The 23,822-nt window shown below is 43.3% G+C and overlaps 1 protein-coding gene across 1 annotated transcript in view; it reads left to right on the top strand.

Annotated features, from left to right (window-relative positions):
* Nucleotides 1-13,774, top strand: part of eif2ak3 (eukaryotic translation initiation factor 2-alpha kinase 3) — a 94,469-nt gene extending 80,695 nt beyond the window's left edge. Inside the window, exons 14-17 of the mRNA XM_080195162.1 lie at nucleotides 595-762; nucleotides 861-962; nucleotides 3,025-3,087; nucleotides 8,891-13,774. Coding sequence (XP_080051288.1) covers nucleotides 595-762; nucleotides 861-962; nucleotides 3,025-3,087; nucleotides 8,891-9,067 — 510 coding nt within the window. The 3' untranslated portion in view covers nucleotides 9,068-13,774. The remainder of the gene's footprint in view (nucleotides 1-594; nucleotides 763-860; nucleotides 963-3,024; nucleotides 3,088-8,890) is intronic.
* The last annotated feature ends 10,048 nt before the right edge of the window (nucleotides 13,775-23,822 follow it).

Raw genomic sequence — 23,822 nt, 5'->3', positions numbered from 1 at the left:
TGCTGGCACTTCCCAATCAACCCACATTTTTCCATATGACTCCCAATTCTATCCTGAATAATTGTTTTGAGAAACTTGCCACCACTAATGTTAAAACGGATTGTAATTGCTGAGGCTATCCTTACAAACCTTCTTTAAATAAGGGTGTAACAATTGCAATTCTCCAGTCTAAACAGGACTGAGAAGATTATGACCAGTTTCTGGATGTGATGATCATTCCCTGTCACCTTAAGTGACATGAATGCTTTTCTGTTGCCCTTCAACTGTGTTCTGGATGACACCAGGCCCTGCTGTTTGCTGTCATAGACCCAGTCATTAGCAGCAGAAGAATTGAGAATGGAGTGGAAGGTTGTAATTGGAATATTGTTGATGTACAGCACCATTCCTATCCTTACAGATGCCCAATTTATACTGATGCGCCACAAAGCATCATTAAACTTGAGGTGACACAAAACCTTGTAACTTTGGAAGAGTTTTAGTTTTGTTGCATTCTACTTTTTTTATCTAATTACACTATTGTCAAATCTCTTTCAACGATTGCCATGTTTCATGGACTCATTTAAAATGGCCTCCTTTCTACATTTCCTTTTTAAGCCCTCAAATATTTTCTTTACATTGGATGACGTGGTGAAAGTGGGTGACTTTGGGCTGGTAACTGCAATGGACCAGGAGGAAGAGGAGGGGTCTATCCTTACACCAATGCCAGTGTATGCGAGACACACGGGACAGGTGGGCACTAAGCTGTATATGAGCCCAGAACAGGTCAGTGAAGTCATTCTTGATATTTTCCAGTGAACTTGGTAACTATGAAGTATGGTGATATGTATATATTTAAAAAGAAGTCACTTTATGCTTTGTAGATATCTGGAAACACCTACTCTCACAAAGTGGACATCTTTTCGTTGGGCCTGATCCTGTTTGAATTATTGTATCCATTCAGCACGCAGATGGAGAGAGTCCAGGTAAACATTCCTGAAGAATGTGCAACTTTTCAACAATGGACTGGACAGTTAGAGGCCAACTTATTACATTACCTGGACAAGGCAGAAGGTCATGAGTGTGGTTACTTTCTGCAGATCCAAATATATATTCCCCTATGACCCATGCCTTTCTTTAAACCCTAAAAAAAGGGAATATGTGATTTAATGTTTTCCCGGATACGGGCATTGCAGTTGTTGCCCGTCCCTAGTTGCCCTTGAACTGAGTGGCTTGCTCGGCCATTGCAGAGGGTACTTAAGAGTCAACCACGTTTCTGTGGGTCTGGAGTTGCATGTAGACCAAACCAGGTAAGGATAGTAGATTTTCTATCCTAAAGGACATTAGTGAACCTGAAAGACTTTTATGACGATGATAGCTTCATGGTCACCATTACAGAGACTATATTCCGGATTTTTTATTACTTGAGTTTGAATTCCATCAGCTGCCCTTGTAGGCCTGGGTCTCTGGATCGCTAGACCAATGGGAGTACCACTAGGCTGCTGTCTCCCCAAATGAGCGGAATGGGCCGCCAGTGATGGATTTTGAGAAGTATTTTGAAAGAGGGACAGAGTGCAGAGGTGATGAGGGACATCTAAGGAGCAGACCAAAAGGTTCGGACACTGGGGCAGAGATTTTGATTGAATCTGTGGCTTTGTCTTTTGTCCATTAGCATAGAACATAGAACACTACAGCACAAACAGGCCCTTCGGCCCACAAGTTGCGCCGATCACATCATCACCTACCAACCTACAGACCTATCTATAACCCTCAATCTCATTAAACCCCATATACTCATCCAGGAGTCTTTTAAAAGACCCCAGCGAGTTCGCCTCCACCACCACTGACGGCAGCCAATTCCATTCACTCACCACCCTCTGAGTGAAAAACTTACCCCTAACATCACTTCTGAACCTCCCTCCCCGCACCTTAAATCTGTGTCCTCTCGTAGCGACCATTTCAACCCGGGGAAATAGCCTCTGAGAGTCCACCCTATCTATTCCTCTCAACATTTTGTAAACTTCTATCAGGTCGCCTCTCAACCTTCGTCTCTCCAGGGAAAAGAGTCCCAGCTCCCTCAACCTAACTTCATAAGGCATGCCTCCCAGTCCAGGCAACATCCTTGTAAATCTCCTCTGTACCCTTTCAATAGCTTCTACATCTTTCCTATAGTGAGGCGACCAGAACTGCGCACAATACTCTAAATGAGGCCTGACAAGGGTCTTATAAAGTTCCAGCATTACCTCCCGACTCCTAAACTCAATCCCTCGATTAATGAAGGCCAGTACACCATACGCCTTCTTGACCACCTCCTCCACCTGCGAGGCCGATTTAAGAGTCCTGTGGACCCGGACCCCAAGATCCTTCTGCTCCTCAACACTACTCAGACTTCTGCCCTTGATAGTGTACTCGTTCATCCCGTTGGTTCTGCCAAAATGGACGACTACGCATTTATCCGCGTTGAAGTCCATCTGCCACTTCTCCGCCCAGTCCTGCATCCTATCTATGTCCTGCTGCAACTTTTGCCATCCTTCCAGATCATCCACAACACCACCGACCTTCGTGTCATCAGCGAACTTACTTACCCATCCCTCCACTTCCTCATCCAGGTCATTTATGAAAATGACAAACAACAAGGGTCCCAGAACAGATCCTTGAGGCACTCCGCTGGTGACTGACCTCCATTCAGAAAAAGCCCCATCCACAACCACTCTCTGCCTTCTGCAAGCAAGCCAGTTCTGGATCCACAAGGCCAAAGGCCCTTGGATCCCATGCCCTCTCACCTTCTCAAGAAGTCTTGCATGGGGGACCTAATCAAACGCCTTGCTGAAGTCCATGTACACTACGTCCACGGCACTTCCTTCGTCAATGTGTCAAAGCATTGTAGCTTTGTTACTGTCCTGGCTGGTATTAGTTAACTGCACATCAAGTATTCAACCTAAAACAATCACACCTGCATTGATTGCACAACAATGCGTTTGCCCACTGAATCATCTCTGAATTTCAAAGATTGTTTCTCATGTTTAAATAATTCTTTTCCCTTTACAGACGTTAACAGAAGTTCGTGATTTGAAGTTCCCCTCTTTATTTCTTGAGAAATATCTCCAGGAGGTAAGCATTGAGCATACAATACTCAATGAGTAGCTTTTAATTTTAGTCGACATTGATTAAATGTATCCACTTGAGGTGGACATGGTGAGAAAGAAAATAAAACTAGTTGTTAAATAGGAGTGCGCACTCTCTCCTCTGTTCTTTCAGCTCCCTGAACTTGGTTTAATTCCAACTTGGAAAGATGGGATGAAAACCCCCTTGCTGACTGCAGTCACCTGGCATGCATCCCTTTCTTCAACTGCAACTTGCATTTGAACAGCTTCTCAATGTGGTGGGGCACCCTGAATCGTTTCATTGTCAGACAAAATTTGACACTGAGCTACAGGAGCTTTTGGGATAGATGGCCACCCTCTTGGTCACCTACCCATGGAAGTAAATTTGAAAGTATGTCTTGCGCTAAAAGAGAGCGAAGTAGGGCAGGATAAGTCAGGAATTCCAGACAGCTGCATTGCAGTGAAGAGTGAAGCAAATGGAAATTGGGCAGATGAAAATGCCAGAACTGGGGGGAGCTCAGGGATCTTAGAGGGTGGTAGGGAAGGATGAAATTAGAAATATAGATGGATTTGAACACCAAGAGAATTTTAAAATTAGTTTTAACGTGTGAACTCTGAACTAGTTTTTAGCTACAGTTAGATTGTTTATCCTGTTATGTGTATTTTTAGTTTATTCGTGTCACGGTAGGCTTACATTAACACAACGATTAAGTTACTGTGAAGTGCAGAAGCTTTGAGGCAGCGTTCTGTTAAAATGTTATAAACTGTAATTGTTCATTTCAACAAAGAACAACATAATACAGGAACAGGCCCTTCGACCCTCCAAGCCTGCACTGATCATGTGTTCCTAAATAGACCATCCGTTTGTATCCCTCTATTCCCAGTCTGTTCATGTCGCTATCTAGATAAGTCTTAAATGATCTTAGTGTGTCGGCCTCAACCACCTTGCTTGGTAGTGCATTCCAGGCTCCCACCACACTGTTGTAAAAAAAAAATCCCCTGCACATCTGTATTGAATCTTACCCCCCCCCTTACCTTGAACTTGTGACCCCTTGTGTTTGTCATTTCTGACCTGGGAAAAAGCTTCCAACTGTTCACCCTATCTACGTCCTTCATAATTTTATAAACTTCTATTAGGTTGCCCCTCAACCTCCATCTTTCCAGGGAGAATAACCATAGTTTACTCAATCTCATCTCATAGCTAAGACCCTCCATACCAGGCAATATCCTGGTAAACCTTTTCTGCACTCTCTCCAAAGCCTCCATGTCCTTTTGGTAGTTTGGCGACCGGAACTGGATGCAGTATTCCAAATGTGGCCTAACCAACATTCTGTATAACTGCAACATCATATGCCAACTTTTATACTCTATGTCTCATCCAATAAAGGCAAGCATGCCATATGCTGCCTCCACCACCTTTTCCACCTGTGTTGCCACCTTTAAGGATCTGTGGACTTGCACCCCCAAATCCTTCTCTGTGTCTATACTCCTGATGGTTCTACCATTTATAGTATAGCTTCTCCTGCGTTAGACTTACCAAAATGCATAATTTCACATTTATCTGGATTAAATTCCATCTGCCATTTCTCCGCCCAATTTTCCAGCCTATCTATATCCTGCTGTATTCTCTGACAATGTTCATCACTATCCACAATTCCAGCAATCTTTGTGTTGTCTGCAAACTTACTAATCAGACCAGCTTTCATTTATATATGTCGCAAACTGCAGAGGTCCCAGTACAGAGCCCTGCGGAACTCCACTAGTAAGAAGTCTCTCAACACCAGATTGAAGTCCAACCAGTTTATTTGGTAGTAATCCCACAAGCTTTCAGAAACGGTGTTCCTTCGTCAGTGTCTGGAAGGTTCTGATCGGAGAAGGGCATATAAAGTCACACACAGTTTACAGAATGCAAGTCTTTACAGCTAACCTGCTATTCAAGTCTTAAAGATGCAGACAATGTGAGTGGAGATAGCATTGGCATAGGTTACCTATGTCTGCATCTTTAAGACGTAAATAGCAGGTTAGCTGTAAATACTTGCAGTCTAATCAGTATTCTGTAAACTGTGTGTGACTTTATATGCCCTTCTCCGATCAGAACCTTCCACACCCTGACGAAGAAACACCGTTTCTGAAAGCTTGTGGGATTACCATCAAATAAACTGGTTGGACTTTAACCTGGGACTTCTTACTGTGTTTACCCCAGTCCAACGCTGGCATCTCTACATCATGAGCACCACTAGTTACAGACCTTCAATCAGAAAAAGACCCCTCCACTACTAACCTCTGTCTTCTATGGCCAATACAGTAAGAAGTCTCACAACACCAGGTTAAAGTCCAACAGGTCTGGTGTTATAAGACCTGACTCATAACCTGGTGTTGTGAGACGACTTACTGTGTTTACCCCAGTCCAACGCTGGCACCTCCACTTCTATGGCCTAGCTAGTTCACCTTTGATCCCGTGAGATTTAACCTTTTGCACAGCCTGCCACGAGGGACCTTGTCAAATGCTTTACTAAAATCCATGAAGACGACATCCATGGCCTTTCCCTCGTCAATCATTTTTGTCACCTCCTCAAAAAACTCAACCAAATTTGTGAGGCATGACCTCCCTCGTACAAAACCATGTTGTCTATCGCTAATAAGACTATTCAGTTCTAAATGTGTATAGATCCTATCTCTAAGAATCTTCTCCAACAATTTCCTTACCATGGACGTCAAGCTCACTGGCCTATAATTACCCGGCTTATCCTTGCTACCCTTCTTAAATAACGGGACCACATTTGTTATCCCCCAATCCTCTGGGACCTCACCTGTGTCCAATGAAGAAACAAAGATTTCTGTTAGAGGCCCAGCAACTTCATCGCTTCTCTCTCAGTAATGCCATCTGGCCCTGGGGATTTGTCTACCTTTAATGCTTCCTAAAACACCTGACACTTCCTCCCTTGTAATTGCGATTTGTTCTAACAGGTCTACAATTCCCTCTGAGACACTGTCAATCAATGTGTTCCTCTCCTTTGTGAATACCACTGCAAAGTATTTCATAGAAACCCTACAGTGCATAAGGAGGCCATTCGGCTCATCGAGTCTAAACTGGCAACAGTCCCACCCCAAGCCATATCCCCAAACCTGGCACATTTATTCTGCTAATTCCTCTAATGTACACACCCCAGGACTCAATGGGAAATTTAGCATGGCTAATCAACCTAATCCCCACATCTTTAGACTAGGAGGAAACCAGGGCACTCGGAGGAAACCCATGCAGACATGGGGAGAATGTGCAGCTTCTGCACAGACGGTGACTCAAGCCGGGAATCGAACCCAGATCCCTGGAGCTGTGAGGCAGCAGCGCTAATCACTGTGCCACTGAACTACCAACGTTAGGAATGACGTACTCCAAGTTTTAAGCTCATAACAGTCACTCTCAATATGGCCAGCTAATTGATACTTCAATATTTAATCATTAAGCAATAGCTATTCATTTGCATACCTTGCCAACTATTCCTCCACCCTGCTCCCCCTACTAACTCCATTTCCTTCCTTCTCCCTATCTCTGCTTTTCACTTTTCCAAATGAGAATATGAAGTCACTGTGCACCTGCAAAAACAGATCTTCCAACTGTGCATAATTCTATCCCCATTTTATTTACAGCTGAAAAGGACTGACTAAGTAACCCTTACTGTCTACATCACTGATTATCATTAGGTGTGAAGCCATTCACTTCTTATTAACCTCTGCTTAGTTGGTAAGGTATGCAATCGAATAACTATTACTTAATGATTAAATATTGAAGTATCAATTAGCCAGCCACATTGAGGGTGACTGTCTGTTATAAGCTCAAAGCTTGGAGCACGTCATTCTTTTTACACGTGATTTCTGTTCACTCCTGAGCATCACTGCCTATTTTGCAGGTTTGTTGGCTAGGGCTGGCTCAAGGGGTTAGAAGAGCTGTTTTGGCAGGAGCAGGATTAGTCACAGAACCCCTGGTCAGAAAATTAATTCCTCAACATTGAACCTCGTGAGTGATATAAATAAATGAGCGGTTGACAGATTGTGAGCACAATGGGAGACATTTAGCCTCAACTGGTAATTACCATCAAGCTCAACACTTTGCACGTTTCTGTCTGCTATGTTGCCCTGTGGTTACGTTTGTGCATTTAATCTGCTGCATTACATGTTGCGCACCAGTCCTGTGTTAAAGCCAGAGTATAGTGCTATAAAAGTTGCTGTTAGAAGTATCAGCCTATAGTGCATGAATATTCATGTTTCGAAGTGGTAGTTAAGTTCTAATCAATCTAGCCATTAAATCATGTAACGCAGAAGGTAGCCACTCAGCCCATCGTTCACATACTGGATCTTCAACAGATCAGTCAATTGGTGTGTCTCCCCTACTCTTCCCCTTTGCCCTGCATTTTTTTTTCTATTTTTGAGTAATGATCCAACACTGTTTAACCTGCCATCACTCCACCCACCTTTTTCAGGCAGTACATTTCAGATATTCTTGAAGATGTTTGTTACTTTGGGTGTCAAACATAACCCATCCCTTGGCCACCAACTCTGACCCTCTCCTTGCTGACTGACTGAAGCTGATAAAATTGTTCTCAACCATTTCACCTTGAGCTTCTGACCATACCTACTTCACTGCCAAGGCTCTGCTTCTATTCCCATAGCATTGCCACTCCATTCCTACTTTAGCTCATCTACTGAAAGCCTAACCCACTGCTTTGTTGCCATTAGACTTGATTTTTCCAAGGTTCCCTGGCCTGGTCTCCCATTTGCAATCTACAGAAATCCAAAATACACTTTCCTATCTGGCATTTAGTCTTTTTCATGTGCAATCCCCATGTATGCTGACCTACATTGGCTCCCTGTCCAGCAATGTCTCAATTTATATTTGTCATCCTTGTCTCAGAATCTGTCCATTGTCTCATTAAGTAGTCTCAGAATACCAGGTTAAAATCCAACAGGTTTATCTGGTGATTCCAAATAAACCTGTTGGACTTTAACCTGGTGTTCTGAGACTACTTACTGTGCCTACCCCAATCCAATGCTGGTAACTCCACATCATTGCCTCATCCGAAGATATCAGTCTGATCTCTTCCAGCTCCCTAACACTCAGATGTCAGCACTTATCTAATTCTGGCCTCTTGAGTATTCCTGATTTTAATTGTTCCACCATTAAGAGCTATATCACCAACTCCCTAAGTCCCAATCTCTGGAATTTTCTACCAAAACCCCCTTTCTCTCTCTACTTCTCTGCTGTCCTTTAGGCTGCTGCTCTTGAATCAAACTTCTGATCATCTGCCCAAATATCTTCAACGTAACTTGGTGTCATTTTCTTTTAATACTCCTATGAGATATCCTGGGACAATTTGCTACGTTAAAGACACTATATAAATGCACGTTGTTGATAACAGTTCATGAAACAAAAACCTACTCTCCTCTTGGCTTTTGTTATAACCAGTTACTTTAATTAATGGTGTACTCTGGTCACTGCCCCTAAATTCAGGAGAAAGAGTTTCTCCCATCTGTTACGAAAGCTCCATGCAATATTGACCTCCTGTATTAAATCTTCCCTTCTCTGCTCTGAAAACAAGCCTTATTTCCCCCAGTCTCTGATAATTGAAACTCTGACACCACCACAGCATGCTCTCCAAAGCCTTTCCAACCTCCCTGAAGCATGGTGTCCAGCAGCGGGCACGGTACTCAGCTGATTTTTCGGAATCGTATATGAATCATGATGGAAGTGAGGTGAATTAACGGGCTTCTGTAACGATTAACTTTTGTGAATTTTTCAAACTCCTTCGGTGCAGCACGCGATGGTGAAACAGATGCTCTCCCACGAACCTGCCGAGCGTCCCGAGGCGATAGACATTATCAACAACCCACTCTTCGAGAACTTTGAAATTCCTGAAAAGCAGCTGTTGAGGCAGCGATCACGGACATTCAGTTCCAGCGGAGTCAAAGCTTTGAGGGGATCCATTTCTTAATGGTGGAACATTGACCAGGCTGATGGCAGGTTCTTGACCTCGGTTCGTTTTAGTTTATCGCAACGCAGTCAGTATTTGCGAAAGATTACAAGCCAGATTTGCGTGACTTTTTAGAGGAAAGTTGCCGGGAGTTTAAAGGCCACGTGGCGGGACGCTGAGACTTTTCCGCCACATTTATTGAACATCCAGACTGAAATCTAAAACGTTTGTGAAAGTGTGATCATTTGGAAGATTGCATCTCTCAAAACGACGATGGGTGGAGAACAACTGATAAAAGACATGGTTCTGCAACTCCGGTTAATTCTTCACCAATTCTATAAGCACGTACTGTGGAGTTCCTTTTGTACACGTGCAGTGGATGAGACGTGTAAATTTTGAGGGAAAGTGAACTGGAGATTCCAGTCAGCATTCAGCTTTCAGCTGCAGGTCAGGCAGGGTGGTGCCAACACTATCTGTTGCGTCCTTGTGTCAAAGGACAAACGTACAACTTGCGCCTCTAAGCCAAAATTATTGGAAATGCAAGCAACGTGGCCACATCAGTTTCAGTTACGGTTTTGAAACAATTCCATCCCCCCGCCCACATTTTTTTTGCAATGGTTCGACTGGATGCAGTGAATCATGGAGTTAGAATGGAGTTAGCTCTGACCTGAAGGACAGAGCTATAGATAAAGCTACTGTTCGCTGAGCTTCTTCATCTCTGGTCAAGAGGAGCTAATGGATTTTCAACTTAGCTTTGTCTTGCTGTGCAAGTTTCATAGTGAAAGGGCGATTTCTGAATCAATTATGCAAAATATGTCTTTACGATTGTCATTTTGTTAACATTACTGTATTAATTGCATGTGCTTCACTTTTCATCATATAACAAGATCATTATGTTTCTGACCAACTAACAATAGATGAACATACTCAAATTGCCCGTGTGTCATGATGCTCTCCAGCTTTCTCATGCCTTGATGGGTGACAGCACAAGCCTGTGAAAGACTATTAACAGTCAAGGCCAGAAGGTCCCAGTCTCAGTTTGCATCCAGTCTCAGTGTTCAGTTGGCCGCTCTTAATTGTGGCGTTATTGCTTCAACACCTGTGGGCTATTGGAGGAATGGTATTGGCCAGGATTCCTGCGCCTGGTTGACAGAAGGCTCATCTTATAGAGAGCCTAAAGCTCACTCGTTGTCTGGGCTGATGTGGAGAGTTGGTGCTTGGGCTGGTACTGGGTCGTGCTGGTTGTACCAAGCACACACATTGGGCTAATGTGGAGAGTTAGTACTTGGGCTGGTACTGGGGTGTGCCAATTGTACTGTGTTCTTCAAAGTGAAGTAAAAACTGAATTCCTCCCTCTTGTCATATTAGCCAGGTTGATTCCAAGCACATGGTTGCAACTGAATATTTAAATCCAAATTTTTTTTGTTAATTACCTAAGCAGTTTTCAGCCAGTTTAAAAAAAATGCCTCTAATATAATAAATCATCTGTGCTTAGAAGAATGTCCGATCTACTTATTCCTGCAGAATTGAATCTGACTCTTGTATCATTTTGTGCATAGTTAAGATTGCAGAATTGTATATTTTCCTGAGTCCGTCAGTGAACCTGTTAAAATCTTGTCATTTCACAAGATCTGTATATGGTGGTGCGTTAGCCATTTTTTGGCTAAGAGAGAGAACTAATTTAATTTGGGTTTAAATGCAGCTGGAAAAAAAAGCTGGTTAATGTTTGAGATTACACTGTCTGATTTTAAGGAGAAATTAGATATAGCTCTTGGGGCTAAAAGAGATCAAGGAAAATGAGGGGACTGGGAGGGGATCAGGTTATTGAATTTGATAATCAGAATCAAACGGAGCAGGCTCGAAGGGCTGAATGGCTTACTACTCCTCCTAGTTTCTGTTTCTAACACAGCCACCCTATCTTGATCAAAAGCACATATTCGCCGCAAGAAATGGTATCTAACGTTCCCAATAATATACAGAAATGTCACTACTGGGCTATGATCTGGACAATGAAAAGAGGCTGCGGATGTGTAGAAATGGTTAAGTGCTGCTGGAATTAACCATTGTGTTGATAGTTCTGGAGACGAACAGGAAATCATTGTTGTTGCCCTTTCCATGTTGTAAAAATCTTCCCTTCCTGAAGAATTGTCAACATTCCAGTTTAGCAAAGTTGAGCCTAAATTTGAAATGTGCAGATCTGTCGGTATCCACAAAGATCCAGTAACGTAATAGTATTAATCATTCCAAACAAAAGTGAAAATAACACAGTACGTGGTAGAACTGTAGGAAAGGGAAACGGGAGGGAGGTAACAATATAAAATTATGGATGCCGCGATCACAGGAAGTTCATGACTGATTTTTTTAGCTTGTTTGTGGGACTTGGGTGTCGCTGGCTAGGCCAGGATTTATTGCACTTGCAGCTGGTGAACTGCTGCAAAGCATAGAGCCAATGTTTTGAGTCAAGATGGCCCTTCAAGATCCTAATTCGGGCATCCTAATTCGAAACATTGGCTCTACTCTCACTCCACAGATGCTGTCGGACCAGCTGAGTTTCTCCAGCATTTTCCGTTGTTGTTTCAGATTCCAGCATTCACAATATTTTGCCCTTACCTTACATTGGCCTTATTTTCAGATTATTGCAAAAACACATCAAATGTCACTCATGGACTTCCCTGAGGTTCAGATTAGGTTGGGCCACCTGCCATATCCTTTTAAAGATTTGTGCAGCAAGATTGTCTGTCAAGGTGATTGTCACGGATAATGACGCTCTTAATATTCCTAACTGTAGCATTCATGGTGCTGTATGAGGATGATGCAAATAAGCAACTAAGTGTAATGGTGAGATTGCTAAGTAACTGAAGCCTTACATATCCATTTATTGCTATGCATTCCTACTGAATTACAGTTTTTCTCTTGTGTTGGGCATGCCACATTTCGAAGTGTGCACTCTTTATACCATGTAAGTGTGCTGGTAGATTTTTTCCACACCCAAGTGGCTATGAATTTTTCTCAATGCACTTTTTACTCATGAAATATATGATATACTTAAAAATGTTTAATCATGATCTCGCTCTTTTCAGGATCAAAATATGAAATTAGGAACAGTACTAGCCTAAGCGGTTCTCTTACATACTTCAGGTGCTTAAGACCTTTTTCTCCTCAAACCTGTAGGTTTAAGCAAGGGCAAATATTTTGATGGCTGTGGGCACAGTCTGAAATGATTCATGATGTTGCAGCTGGGACAAGTTGTGCTACAATGTATTTGGTAGCATCAAACTCTTCTTGGCTTTGGCATTAGCATTCAGCCCAATGAGAGAAGGCACTTCCCCTGTTAGGTTGGGCTCTGTCTAGGTGACCATCAGACTGTTATTGGAGAGAACTGAAATCCTTAGAGGGGGGAGTTACTGAATTTGTTATTTTATGGCCGGTGTACAGGCTTGATGGGGGGAGCATGGTACTTTAGAAGAGCGGTTATGTTACTGGGCTAGAAAACCAGAAGCCTGACGCTAATGATCTGGAGAATGGTTCAAATCCCACCATGGCAGCTGGCGAGCCTGGAATATAATGCCTGCAGTGGTCACGTTATAAAAGCCTTGTTATAAAAGTCTTTCTGATTTAGTACCATGCTTTTGGAAAGAAAATCTATCTTGCTTCCCTAGCTTATGGCTAAATCTTAAGTGCCCTAGAAACGGCCCAGCAAACCACTTGGCTGTATTGGTGAAGGTAGCTCGCCACAGCCGCCTTGTGGGAAATTGAAGATGGGGAACAAGTGCCCACATCCTAGGAATGATTTATTTTAAATGGGGTTGGCTGGTGTTTTGTATGCCACATGGAGCTTTTCCCCTTTCCCAGTCAATGTTGCTTCAGCTTTTTAAGATGCCCAATTTCCTGTTTGTAAGCTGGTTACTTAATGGGGAGGCAAGGGCCTAGTGGTATTATCACTAGACTGTTAATTCAGAAACTCAGCTGATGTTCTGGGGACCTGGGTTCGAATCCCGCCACTGCAGATGGTGGAATTTGAATTCAATAAAAAAAGTCTGGAATTAAGAATCTACGGATGACTGTGAAACCATTGTTGATTATGGGAAAAACCCATCTGGTTGACCAATGAATGTCCCTTAGGGAAGGAAAGTCTGCCGTCCTTACCTGGTCTGGCCTACATGTGACTCCAGAGCCACAGCAAAGTGGTTGACCCTCAACTGCCCTCCAAGGGCAACTAGGGATGGGCAATAAATGCTGGCCATCTAGCGCTGCTTATGTCCCACAAAAGAATAAAAAATTATAAACGCGATCAAACGTGTTTATTGTATTCCCCTTTAAATGGAATCAGCATGTGATTGTCTTTTGCTACCTTTGCACAGAACATGAGCTACCCTAAAGATGGCATGAACTGTTGGAAAGAATAATATTACTGTGCTGAATCCTCCTGTGTGCGATGCCTCATTCTGCCATGGTGTATGTTAAGCTTCCCCCGTCTTCTTTAAAGTAAACATCTTTGTCTCGAATCAAAATACGTGAATTGATTGTAATTATGTATAGAATTAATTCAAGACTGCACAGTAACATTTTAAAATGTATTTTATGAAGAAAGGTTCGAGTAAATCTAACTGCAGAGGATTAGATTTTCTTTTGTTATACAGTGTGAAACTGTATTACTAATCTTCATTATCAATCCATTTGGATTGGTGACATTGGGAATGCACTCCTTGCAATAATTGGTGCATTGCAGCATTGTGACTTCATACAAGTCTGAAATATTCAATAAAATATTGACTAGTACCTGTGGAGTTCTGTTGTGTTTTTCTTTGTCAAATGCTTGTTGGCTGGCTAATCTTACAGGGTAGACTCCTTGTCTATATTTGGAAAATATTTTTCCTAGCATTACAGATGAGGGATTACTTGGGTTTTATCCACTGTGCCATGTTTGTTAGCCAGGGACTCTAATTTGGAGAGTATTAGCCTGAATCATAGAATCCCTATAGTGCAGAAGAAGGCCATTCGGTTCATTGAGTCAGCACCGACTCTGCCAGGTCCCCTCCCCTTAACCCCAGACATTTACCATGGCCAATCCATCTAACCTACGTGTCTTTGGAGTGTAGGAGGAAACCGGAACACTTGGAGGAAACGCATGCAGACACAGGGAGAATGTGTAAATTCTACACTGGCAGGTCTCTGGCACTGTGAGGCAGCAGTGCTACCTCTTTGTCTTCAGTTTCCAAGAAAAAGAATGATGCTCTACATAAATTTATAGTTGTGGATCAAGAAAGACCAGCCCATCCCCTCACAGACAATGGACGATGCCATTCACTCAATTAGCAGTGCATACTTGCTTCTATATCTGAAGGACAGGCCCCACTCAAGGTGATGGGGAGTGGCATAGTGCATTATTGGAAAACAACTAAAGAAGAAAAGCTAATGTAACATCCCATTTATCTATTCATGGTGTGTTGAAGAGAAAGTAATTCCTGCCTTGTCTTAGCCAACATTAATTCCTTAACCATATCTAATTTGTGTGTGAAATTTTATATACTCTGCCAATAAATTCATTTGCTGTGATTTGGGAGACTGTGGTTATGAAATGTAGTTGTCTATAATGTAGTTTGTTTCATTGTTTTGAGGGATTGACGGCCATTGATCTGCTCCATACGAAACCACAATACAATTGTGCACTATTTTTTAATATTTTTCGAACTTAAAATTTCACTTATTTTTAAATTCTGGAGGCTACAGATTTGATCCAAAAGCATTAATAATCTCTAATTAATTAAAATGTTTGACTTCAGTTATTACCGTGTTTTGTGTAAAGAAAGACTATTGTTTATATCAAGAAGCTCTGGATATCCCATACCATTTTACAGCCAAAAATTTCAAAATGTGATTGTTGTGGAAAATTAGAAATCAAAGCTGCCCACTTACACACAGCAGGCTCCCACAAATATCAGGTCATAGCATTGCTATCTGCCTGTGATCAGTCCCCACCTGCCTAGCACACCTCTGGATAGTATTTTACTGTGATAAATCCCACAACACCAGTTTAAAGTCCAAATGGGTTTATTTGTAGCAAAAGCTGCCAGCTTTCGAGACAGCACGTTCTTGACTGTGTCAGGGCCATTCCAACATAAGCACGTAGGAACAGGAGAAGGCCATTCAGCCCATCGAGTGCTCCACCAGTAAATACGATTAGGGCTGATTGGCTGCTTTGCCGTTTACATCCACTCAATCTCTACCTCAAACAAACTCAGTGACAGCTTCCTCAGCCCTCTGAACAAAGAACAATGCAGCACAGGAAACAGGCCCTCCAAGCTTGTGCCTCTCATTGGTCCAACTAGACCATTCGTTTGTATCCCTCCCTTCCCAGTCTGGGGTAGAGGATTTCAAAGACTCACAACCCTCTGGAAAGAAATTTCTCCTCTGGGTCCTATATGATTTGTCCTCTCCCCCACTTATTTTGGAGTGTTTCCGGTTGTAGACTCCCCAGCCAAGAGAAACACCTGTTATCTATCCTCTATTTTGCGGATTTCAATTAGATCACCTCTCGTTCTTTGAAACTTTAGAAACTAAGGCCCAGTTTCTCTTAAGACAATCCCCTTGTGATAAAGGCTAACATTTTATTTACCTTTCTAATAACTTACTGCTCATGGATGCTAGCCTTCAGTGACTTGTGCATACAGACTCCCAGATCTATCTACACCTTGTGTCTTACCATTTAGGAAATATTCTGCACATCTGTTCCTTCCAACAAAATGGATTACTTAATGTTTATTCTGTATTAAATTCCATCTGCAGTATTCTTGTCCAAACACTAGGTCTGTCCAAATCCTCCTCTAGTCATTCCTCCTTTAGACATTCCTGATCCAAGTTGACAAGACAGGGCTCTCACCTCCTGTCTTGGGCTTGATCTACATGATCCAAGCTGGTTGGAGTAGGTATAGCTCCTCCTCCAAGGCTTGATCTCATTTGCATCTTAGCCAGAAGCCCACGATGCTACTTTTAAAAAATTGCTTCAAATGAAGCAGAAATGTAACCTAATGACCTCAACCAAGTACAGCATGTTGATACTACACTTGATCTTAGCCAAAAGGCCGAACTTGGAAATACTACATTTGGTCCGCATATCCAAATCATTAATACATCTTGTGATCAACTGGGGCCCAAGTACTGATCCATCTGGCACCCCACTAGCCACAGCCTGTCAATGTGAGATTATTCCTACTCTCTGCCTGTTAAATCCTACGGCATAGAGAAAAGCCATTTGACCCATTGTTTCTGCACTGGCCATCAAGGGCCTATTCCAACCCTGTTTTCCAGCACTTGTTCCATGGCCTTGTAACTTTTTTTTGTGTTCCACGGCCTTGTATGCAATGTGTTCAAGTGCTCATCTAAATGCTGCTTAAACATTAAGGGTTCCCATCTCAGGCAGTGAGTTCCAGATTCCCACCATCCTCTGGATGAAAAAGCTTTTCCTCAAATTACTTCCTTACCTGGTTATCTACCCCTTTATTTGGGGAGAGGTCCCCTCTCATCTATTTCTGTCATCATTTTGTACACCTCGATCAGGTTCCCTCACCAGGGGAAATAGTTTCTCTTTATCTGCCCTATTTTTAAACACTAATCGCATCAACCCCAAGTCTTTTAAATGAAGGAAATCAGCCAAGTGTACAATGGATTGCAAGAAGAATCATATATTAAAAAACTAAGAGTCAATCACTTGCTTACATTGTGACAGACAGGTAGCAATAAGCTATCTTTTAATAAATTGTGGATGAAATCTGTCTTTGGCAGTAATGTGGAATGTGGATCAGCCAGACTCCTGTTTAACACACTGCCTGATTCCCATTCCTGTTGAGACCTACAGTGAAAATTGGCCTATGTGCAGTGCTAGGCAGTCACTTCACCCATTTTACACTTACTCCCAAATCAGCATTTGTCCCTGTTCACCTTTAACTTTTTTTTTAAAAGAATGCCTTCAACTACACACTTTCTGTATACAAACTTTGTCTCATACTTTCATGTCCACCATAAATTCCAGTGTATTTTGTTGAAAACTGCTGTTATTGCACATTTTGGCCACTGGGTGGCTGTGTGGGCCCAAACTCTCCCCGTATCTACTGTTTCTGTTCATGTTGGTAAGTTTCCAATGGGACGTCTCAGACTTGATATTGTTCCCCATTTTAATGGCTTTTTTTAATTAACACATCTTGGCGACATTGGCAGTCCTGCTCAGAGGCCTCACTCAATGTCTCCGAAAAAGAATGATCAACTTGCACTTATAATCTCCGTGCCCACTGGATGTCTTCTAACTCATGGGGTACTTCTTGAAATATAGCCACTGATGTAGGAATAGAGCAACTGATTTTGTGCTAAGCAAGCTCCCACAAATGGCAATGTGCTGATGACCAAATAATAATCATTGAGGGGGGGTGTGGCAATGTGGAGTGATGGAGATCAAGTAAGGAAGCCATGGGTTCCACTAGACTTTTAATTGCAGATTGATTTTTTTCACATTTCACCATCTGTTATGGTGGGATTTGAACCCAGAGTCCCCAGATCTTGCCCTGGGTCTCTGGGCTAGTGACAATACCACTGTGCTACTACTTCCCCTTAATGCTAATTCTCTGAGGGACCAGAGTTCAAATTCAACTGCAGGCTGCTGGGGGAATTTAAACTCAATGGATAAAATCTGGAACGGATAGATTGAGAACAGTTTGTGACCTATCCTCAGTCATTATGCCATCCATAATCGGCCTGACCTACAATAGGGGAGGCAATGGCCTAGTGGTATTATCACTAGATTATTAATCCAGAAACTCAGCTAATGTTCTGGGGACCTGGGTTTGAATCCCCACACGGCAGATGATGGAATTTGAATAAAGTAAAAAATATCTGGAATTAAGAATCTACTGATGACCATGAAACCATTGTAGGTTGCCAGAAAAACCCATCTGGTTCACTAATGCCCTTCAGGGGAAGAAATCGGCCGTCCTTACTTGGCCTGGCCTACGTGTGACTCCAGAGCCACAGCAGTGTGGTTGATTCTTAACTGCCCTCGGGTGATTAGGGATGGGCAATAAATGCTGGACTGCCAGCGACACTCGTCCCATGAATTAATAGAAAATGTCACCAGATCCACAGCAATATAGTTGACCCTCAGCTGAGATGGACTCAGTTCGAGGGAATGAAGGATGGACAGCCAGGTCTGAGGAAAGAATGACGAAGATAAAAATGTATTTTTACGATGTTGATTGAAGGACAGTGCCTTGGGATCTCGTCACAATGGATGTCTCGGCACTCTACACCAGCATCCCCCACGACGATGGCATTGCTGCAACTGTCTCAGTACTCAACGCCGATAACTGCACAAAATCGAACAAGACCTCTTCACCACACAGGACCTTCAGCTGATGCTATACACTAGATACATCGAGGACATTTTCTTCCTTTGGACTGTGAACAATCAATGAAACAACTATATGATGACATCAACAAGTTCATCAACAAGTTTGTTTAAGTCATGGGTAGATAGATTTCTGATAGATAAGAAAATTAAGGGTTATGGGGAGCAGGCGGGAAAGTGGAACTGATCCACTTCAGATCAGCCATGATCTTATTGAATGGCGGGGCAGGCTCGAAGGGCTAGATGGCCTACTCCTGCTCCTATTTCTTATGTTCATCCCACCATCAGACTCACCATGGACTACTCTCTGGAATCGGTTGCACTCTTGGGCACACGCATCTCCATCAAGGACAGTCACCTCAGCACTTCACTGTATCACAAGCCCACAGATAACCTCACGATGGTCCACTTCTCCAGCTTCCACCCTAAACATATTAAAGAAGCCATCCCCTATGGAGAAGCCCTCCTTAAACACAGGGTCTGCTCAAATGAGGAGGATTGCAACAGACACCTTGAGACGCTGAAAGATGCCCTCATAAGAACAGGACATGGCGCTCGATTCATCAAGTGACAATTCTGATGCACCACAGTGAAAAACCGCATCGACCTCCTCAGAAGGCAAACATGGGACACAGCAGACAGAGTACTCTTCGTCATCTAGTACTTCCCTGGTATGGAGAAGCTACAACATCTTCTCTGGAGCCTTCAACATGTCATTGGTGAAGATGAACATCTCGTCAAGGCCATCCCCACACCCCACTTCCCACTTCTTGCCTTTAACCTCAACCTCAAACAGAACCTTGTCCGCAGTAAACTAGTCTGACAACACCAGGTTTTAGTCCAACCTATTTATTTGATAATATTCTCACTAGCTTTCGAGGGGACAGCCTCTTCGTCAGGTGAATGGAGAGTTCTGGCCTCAGACAGAGCATATAAAGCACAGACAGTTTAGAGATTACTGATTAAAATGCGAATCCTTACACCTAACCTGCTGTTCAAGACCTGAAGTGGCTGATCAGTAATCTCTAAACTGTCTGTGCTTTATATGCTCTGTCTGAGGCCAGAACTCTCCATTCACCTGACGAAGAGGCTGTCCCCTCGAAAGCTAGTGAGAATATTATCAAATAAATAGGTTGGACTAAAACCTGGTGTTGTCAGACTTTTTACTGTGTTTACGCCAGTCCAACGCCGGCATACCCACATCGCAGTAAACTACCCAGCCTTCAGGAGAACAGTGACCACAGCACCACACAATTCTGCCACAGCAACCTCTGCAAGACACAGATGCCATCATCTCACTTGAGAACACATCCATCAGGCACACGGTAGATACACTTGCAACTCGGCCAACGTAGTCTACCTGGTATACTGCAGGAAAGATGTCCCGAGGCATGGTACACTGGGGAGACCATGCAGATGCTACAACAATGGTTGAATGAACACTGCTCGACAGTCACCAGGCAAGAGTGTTCTCTTCCTGTTGGGGAACACTTCAGCGGTCACGGGCATTTGGCATCTTCGGGTAAACATTCTCCAAGGCGGCCTTCATGAGACACGACAACACAGAGCTGCTGAACAGAGACTGATAGCCAAATTCTGCACTCATGAGGACGGCCTCAACTGAGATCTTGGGTTCATGTCACACTACCTGTAACCCCCACGACTTTCCTGGGCTTGCAAGATCTCACTAATTGTCCTGGCTGGAGGTAATACACATCTGTTTAACCTGTGCTTAACACTCTCTTCACTCACATTGTCTGGACCTTTAAGACTTGAAAACTCACATTCCAACTATTATTTTGTAAATTGAGTTTGTGTCTTTATATGCCCTGTTTGTGAACAGACTCCGACTTACTGGATGAAGGAGCAGCGCTCCGGCCTTCATAGCGAAGGGGATTGAATATAAAAGTAGGGAGGTCTTGCTGCAGCTGTATAGGGCATTGGTGAGGCCGCAGCTGGAGTACTGTGTGCAGTTTTGGGCGCCGCACCTGCGCAAAGATATTTTGGCCTTGGTGCAGAGGAGGTTTACTAGGCTGATACCGGAGTTGAGGGGGTTGAGCTATGAGGAGAGGCTGAATAAACTAGGCTTGTACTCGTTGGAGTTTAGAAGAATGAGGGGAGATCTCATTGAGACGTATAAGATGATGAATGGGATGGATAGGATAGAGGTGGAGAGACTCTTCCCGCTCAAAAAAGACACTAGGACTAGGGGGCACAGCCTCAAGATAAAGGGGGGGCGGTTTAGAACGGAGTTGAGGAGGAACTTCTTCACTCAAAGGGTGGTGAATCTCTGGAATTCTCTACCCGTTGAAGTGGTGGAGGCTGCCTCGCTAAATATTTTCAAGAAGCGGGTTGATGGGTTTTTGATAAGAGAGGGGATTAAGGGTTATGGGGAGAGGGCCGGAAAGTGGAACTGAGCAATGACAGATCAGCCATGATCTTATTGAATGGCGGGGCAGGCTCGAAGGGCTAGATGGCCTACTCCTGCTCCTATTTCTTATGTTCTTATGTTCTTATGAAAGCTAGTGGCTTTTGCTACCAAATAAACCTGTTGGATTTTAACCTGGTGTTGTGAGACTTCTTACTGTGTTTACCCCAGTCCAATGCCGGCATTTCCACATCATCTGTTACATCCAGCAGAGCAGACAGATGGGGCTTCAGTTTAATGTCACATCTGAAAGAGCACCTCCAACAGTGCAGCATTTTCTCAGTACCTTGGGGACCCTTTTTTCTCTTTCACTCGTCTTTAATCCCCACAGCACCATCTGACTGAAGGTGCAGTTTATTTATGGCTTTAATCTTCCCTAGGAATGTGTTAAATCACCCAATCCTGGTTGCTGGAGCTCCCATACTGAATCCCTCTTGGTTGTGAAGGGGAGGAACGATTGTGTTTCTGTACTGAGATTCTCACCCTCACAGCTTTCTTCTGTCCTTTGTGTTCAACATAATATCTCATTAACATGTTGTAGGAAATGCAGCAGTTAGTTTGTACACAGCAAGGCCCTAGACACAGTAATTTTTCTATTCACTCATGGGATGTTGGCATCGCTGGCTGGGCCAGCATTGTTTGCCTAACCTTTAATTGCCCTCAAAGGTGATTGTGAGCTGCATACCTGAACCACTGTAGCTCATGTAGGTGTAGGTACACCTGTGGTGCCATTAGGAAGCAAGTTCCGCAACTTTGACCCAGCAACAGTGAAGGAACTGCAATACAATTCCAAGGCAGGATGGTGTCAGTTTGGGTGGGGGTCTTGCAGGTGGTGGTGTCCCCATCTTCTGCTGCTCTTGTGCTAGAGGCAGTGGGATTGGAAGGTGTGGTTGAAGGAGCCTTGATGGGTTCCTATGGTACATCTTGTAGAGATCTTGTAGAGACACAGCTGCACTGTGTGTCAGTGGCAGGAGGAGTGAATATTTAAGTTGATAAACAGGGTGCCAATTACGTGGGTTACTTTGCCCTGGATGGTGTCAAGCTTCTTCTTCAGCGTTGTTGGAGCTGCACTCATCCGAGCAAGTAGAGAGTATTCATCACACTACTGATTTGTGCCTTATAGTTGGTGGACAGGCTGTGGCAAGTCAGGAGATGAGTTATTTGCTGCAGAATTCTCAGGATATGTGAATATTTATTCACATTTCCAATGTCTGTCAAAATCCTGTACTGTTTCCAGTTTTATTCCCACCCTTCCCACTCACCAAGTCACTGTCGTAAAGGGTTTTAATCTTTAACAGTGTACTGGGATTTCTTGGAAGACCTGTCGGATGTATGAGTTCTCGTATCTTCTCTTGGAAAGGCAACACATTGGTGGAGTGGGATAATAGCACCTGATGCCTGGGTGTTGTGACCTTTACAGTCACCTGACTGTAAAGATTGTGAAACCTATTCAACGAAGCACTAGTAGCACAGTGGTTAGCACTGCTGCCTCACAGTGCCAGGGACCTGAGCTCGATTCCTGGCTTGGGTCACCGTCTGTGTGGGATCTGCACATTCTCACCATGTCTGTGAAGGTTTCTTCCAGCTTCCTCCCACAGTAAAAGATGTGCAGGTTAGATGCTAAATTGCCCAAACACACTGACCTACGAAGCGAAGAAATTTGCTGGTTCTGTAAAATATAAAGTGATTTTTTATCTTCATGTCTCAGGGTTTTAGCGACTTGACCCTTCACTATGAGGTCTTTGCCTCCTGGCCCTTGGAGCATGAGGTCAGATGGTTGGATTTTTACCTCTTTAAGCCTGTTCTGAAGCCAGACTAATTTGTCTGATTAAAATATAGATTCCTACCTCAGTGTCACAGATTAAATTCTGTTCTGTATCCTTGGACTTTCAACTCAATAGACCAGAACTGTTCATCAGCTTCTTGGATTTCTTGGAAAATGACAGGTTGGAAAGATGTATCTGCTCTTTCTTGGAATTCAAAATTGTTGAGAACATGTTCCAGCTTTCTTCCCATGAATTCTGCTTTGGATCTTGTGCGAGTGGGTGTCATTTTTTTAAAAATATTTTCGGGGAGTATTGTGTTATCCTGTTCAGGAAACTGATTTCATTTATTATTGTCACATGTATTAACATATAATGAGAAGTATTGTTTCTTACGTGCTATACAGATAAAGCAGATGGTTCACAGAGAAGGAAAGGAGAGGATGCAGAATATAGCGTTACATCAGTAGCGAGGGTGGAGACAAAGACCTACTTAATGCAAGGTAAGTGTGACAGCAGCAGGGAAGAAGCTGTTCTTGAGTTGTTTGGTACGTGACCTCAAACTTTTGTATCTTTTTCCTGACAAAGGTGAAAGAGAGAATGTTCGGGGTGCGTGGGGTCCTTAATTATGCTGGCTGCTTTTCCGAGGCAGTGAAAAGTGCATACAGAGTCAATGGATGGGAGGTTGGTTTGAGAGATGGCCTGGGCTTTGTTCAGGACCCTTTGTAGTTTATTGCGGTCTTGGGCAGTGCAAGAGCCGTAATAGCTGTAATACATCCAGAAAGAATGCTTTCTCTGGTCGATTTGTAAAAGTTGGAGAGACTCATAGCAGTCTTGCCAAATTTCTTTAGTTTCCTGAGAAAGTAGGCGGTTCTGAGGCATTTCTTGGGCTTTCTTAACTATAACATCAATGTGGAACCTTGAAGTTCTTGATCATTTCTGCTTTGTACCAAGTTTTTTTCACAGAGAATCATAGAACCCTACAGTGCAGGGAGAAGCATCTGGCTCATCGAGTCTGCACCAACCACAATTCCGCCCAGGTCCTACCCCCTTATCCCTACACATTTACCTACTAATCTACACATCAGGACACAAAGGGCAATTTTAGCATGGCCAATCAACCTGACTTGCACCCATGGGAGGAAACCGGAGCGCCCAGAGGAAACCCGTGCAGACACAGAGTGAATGTGC

The sequence above is a fragment of the Carcharhinus amblyrhynchos genome, chromosome 1 (genome assembly GCF_965287045.1).
Source record: "Carcharhinus amblyrhynchos chromosome 1, sCarAmb.v2.hapA, whole genome shotgun sequence".
In the NCBI taxonomy this organism is placed as follows: Eukaryota; Metazoa; Chordata; class Chondrichthyes; order Carcharhiniformes; family Carcharhinidae; genus Carcharhinus; species Carcharhinus amblyrhynchos.
The sequence above is the reverse complement of the archived record's forward strand: the minus strand, read 5'-3'. Positions and strand labels throughout refer to the sequence as shown.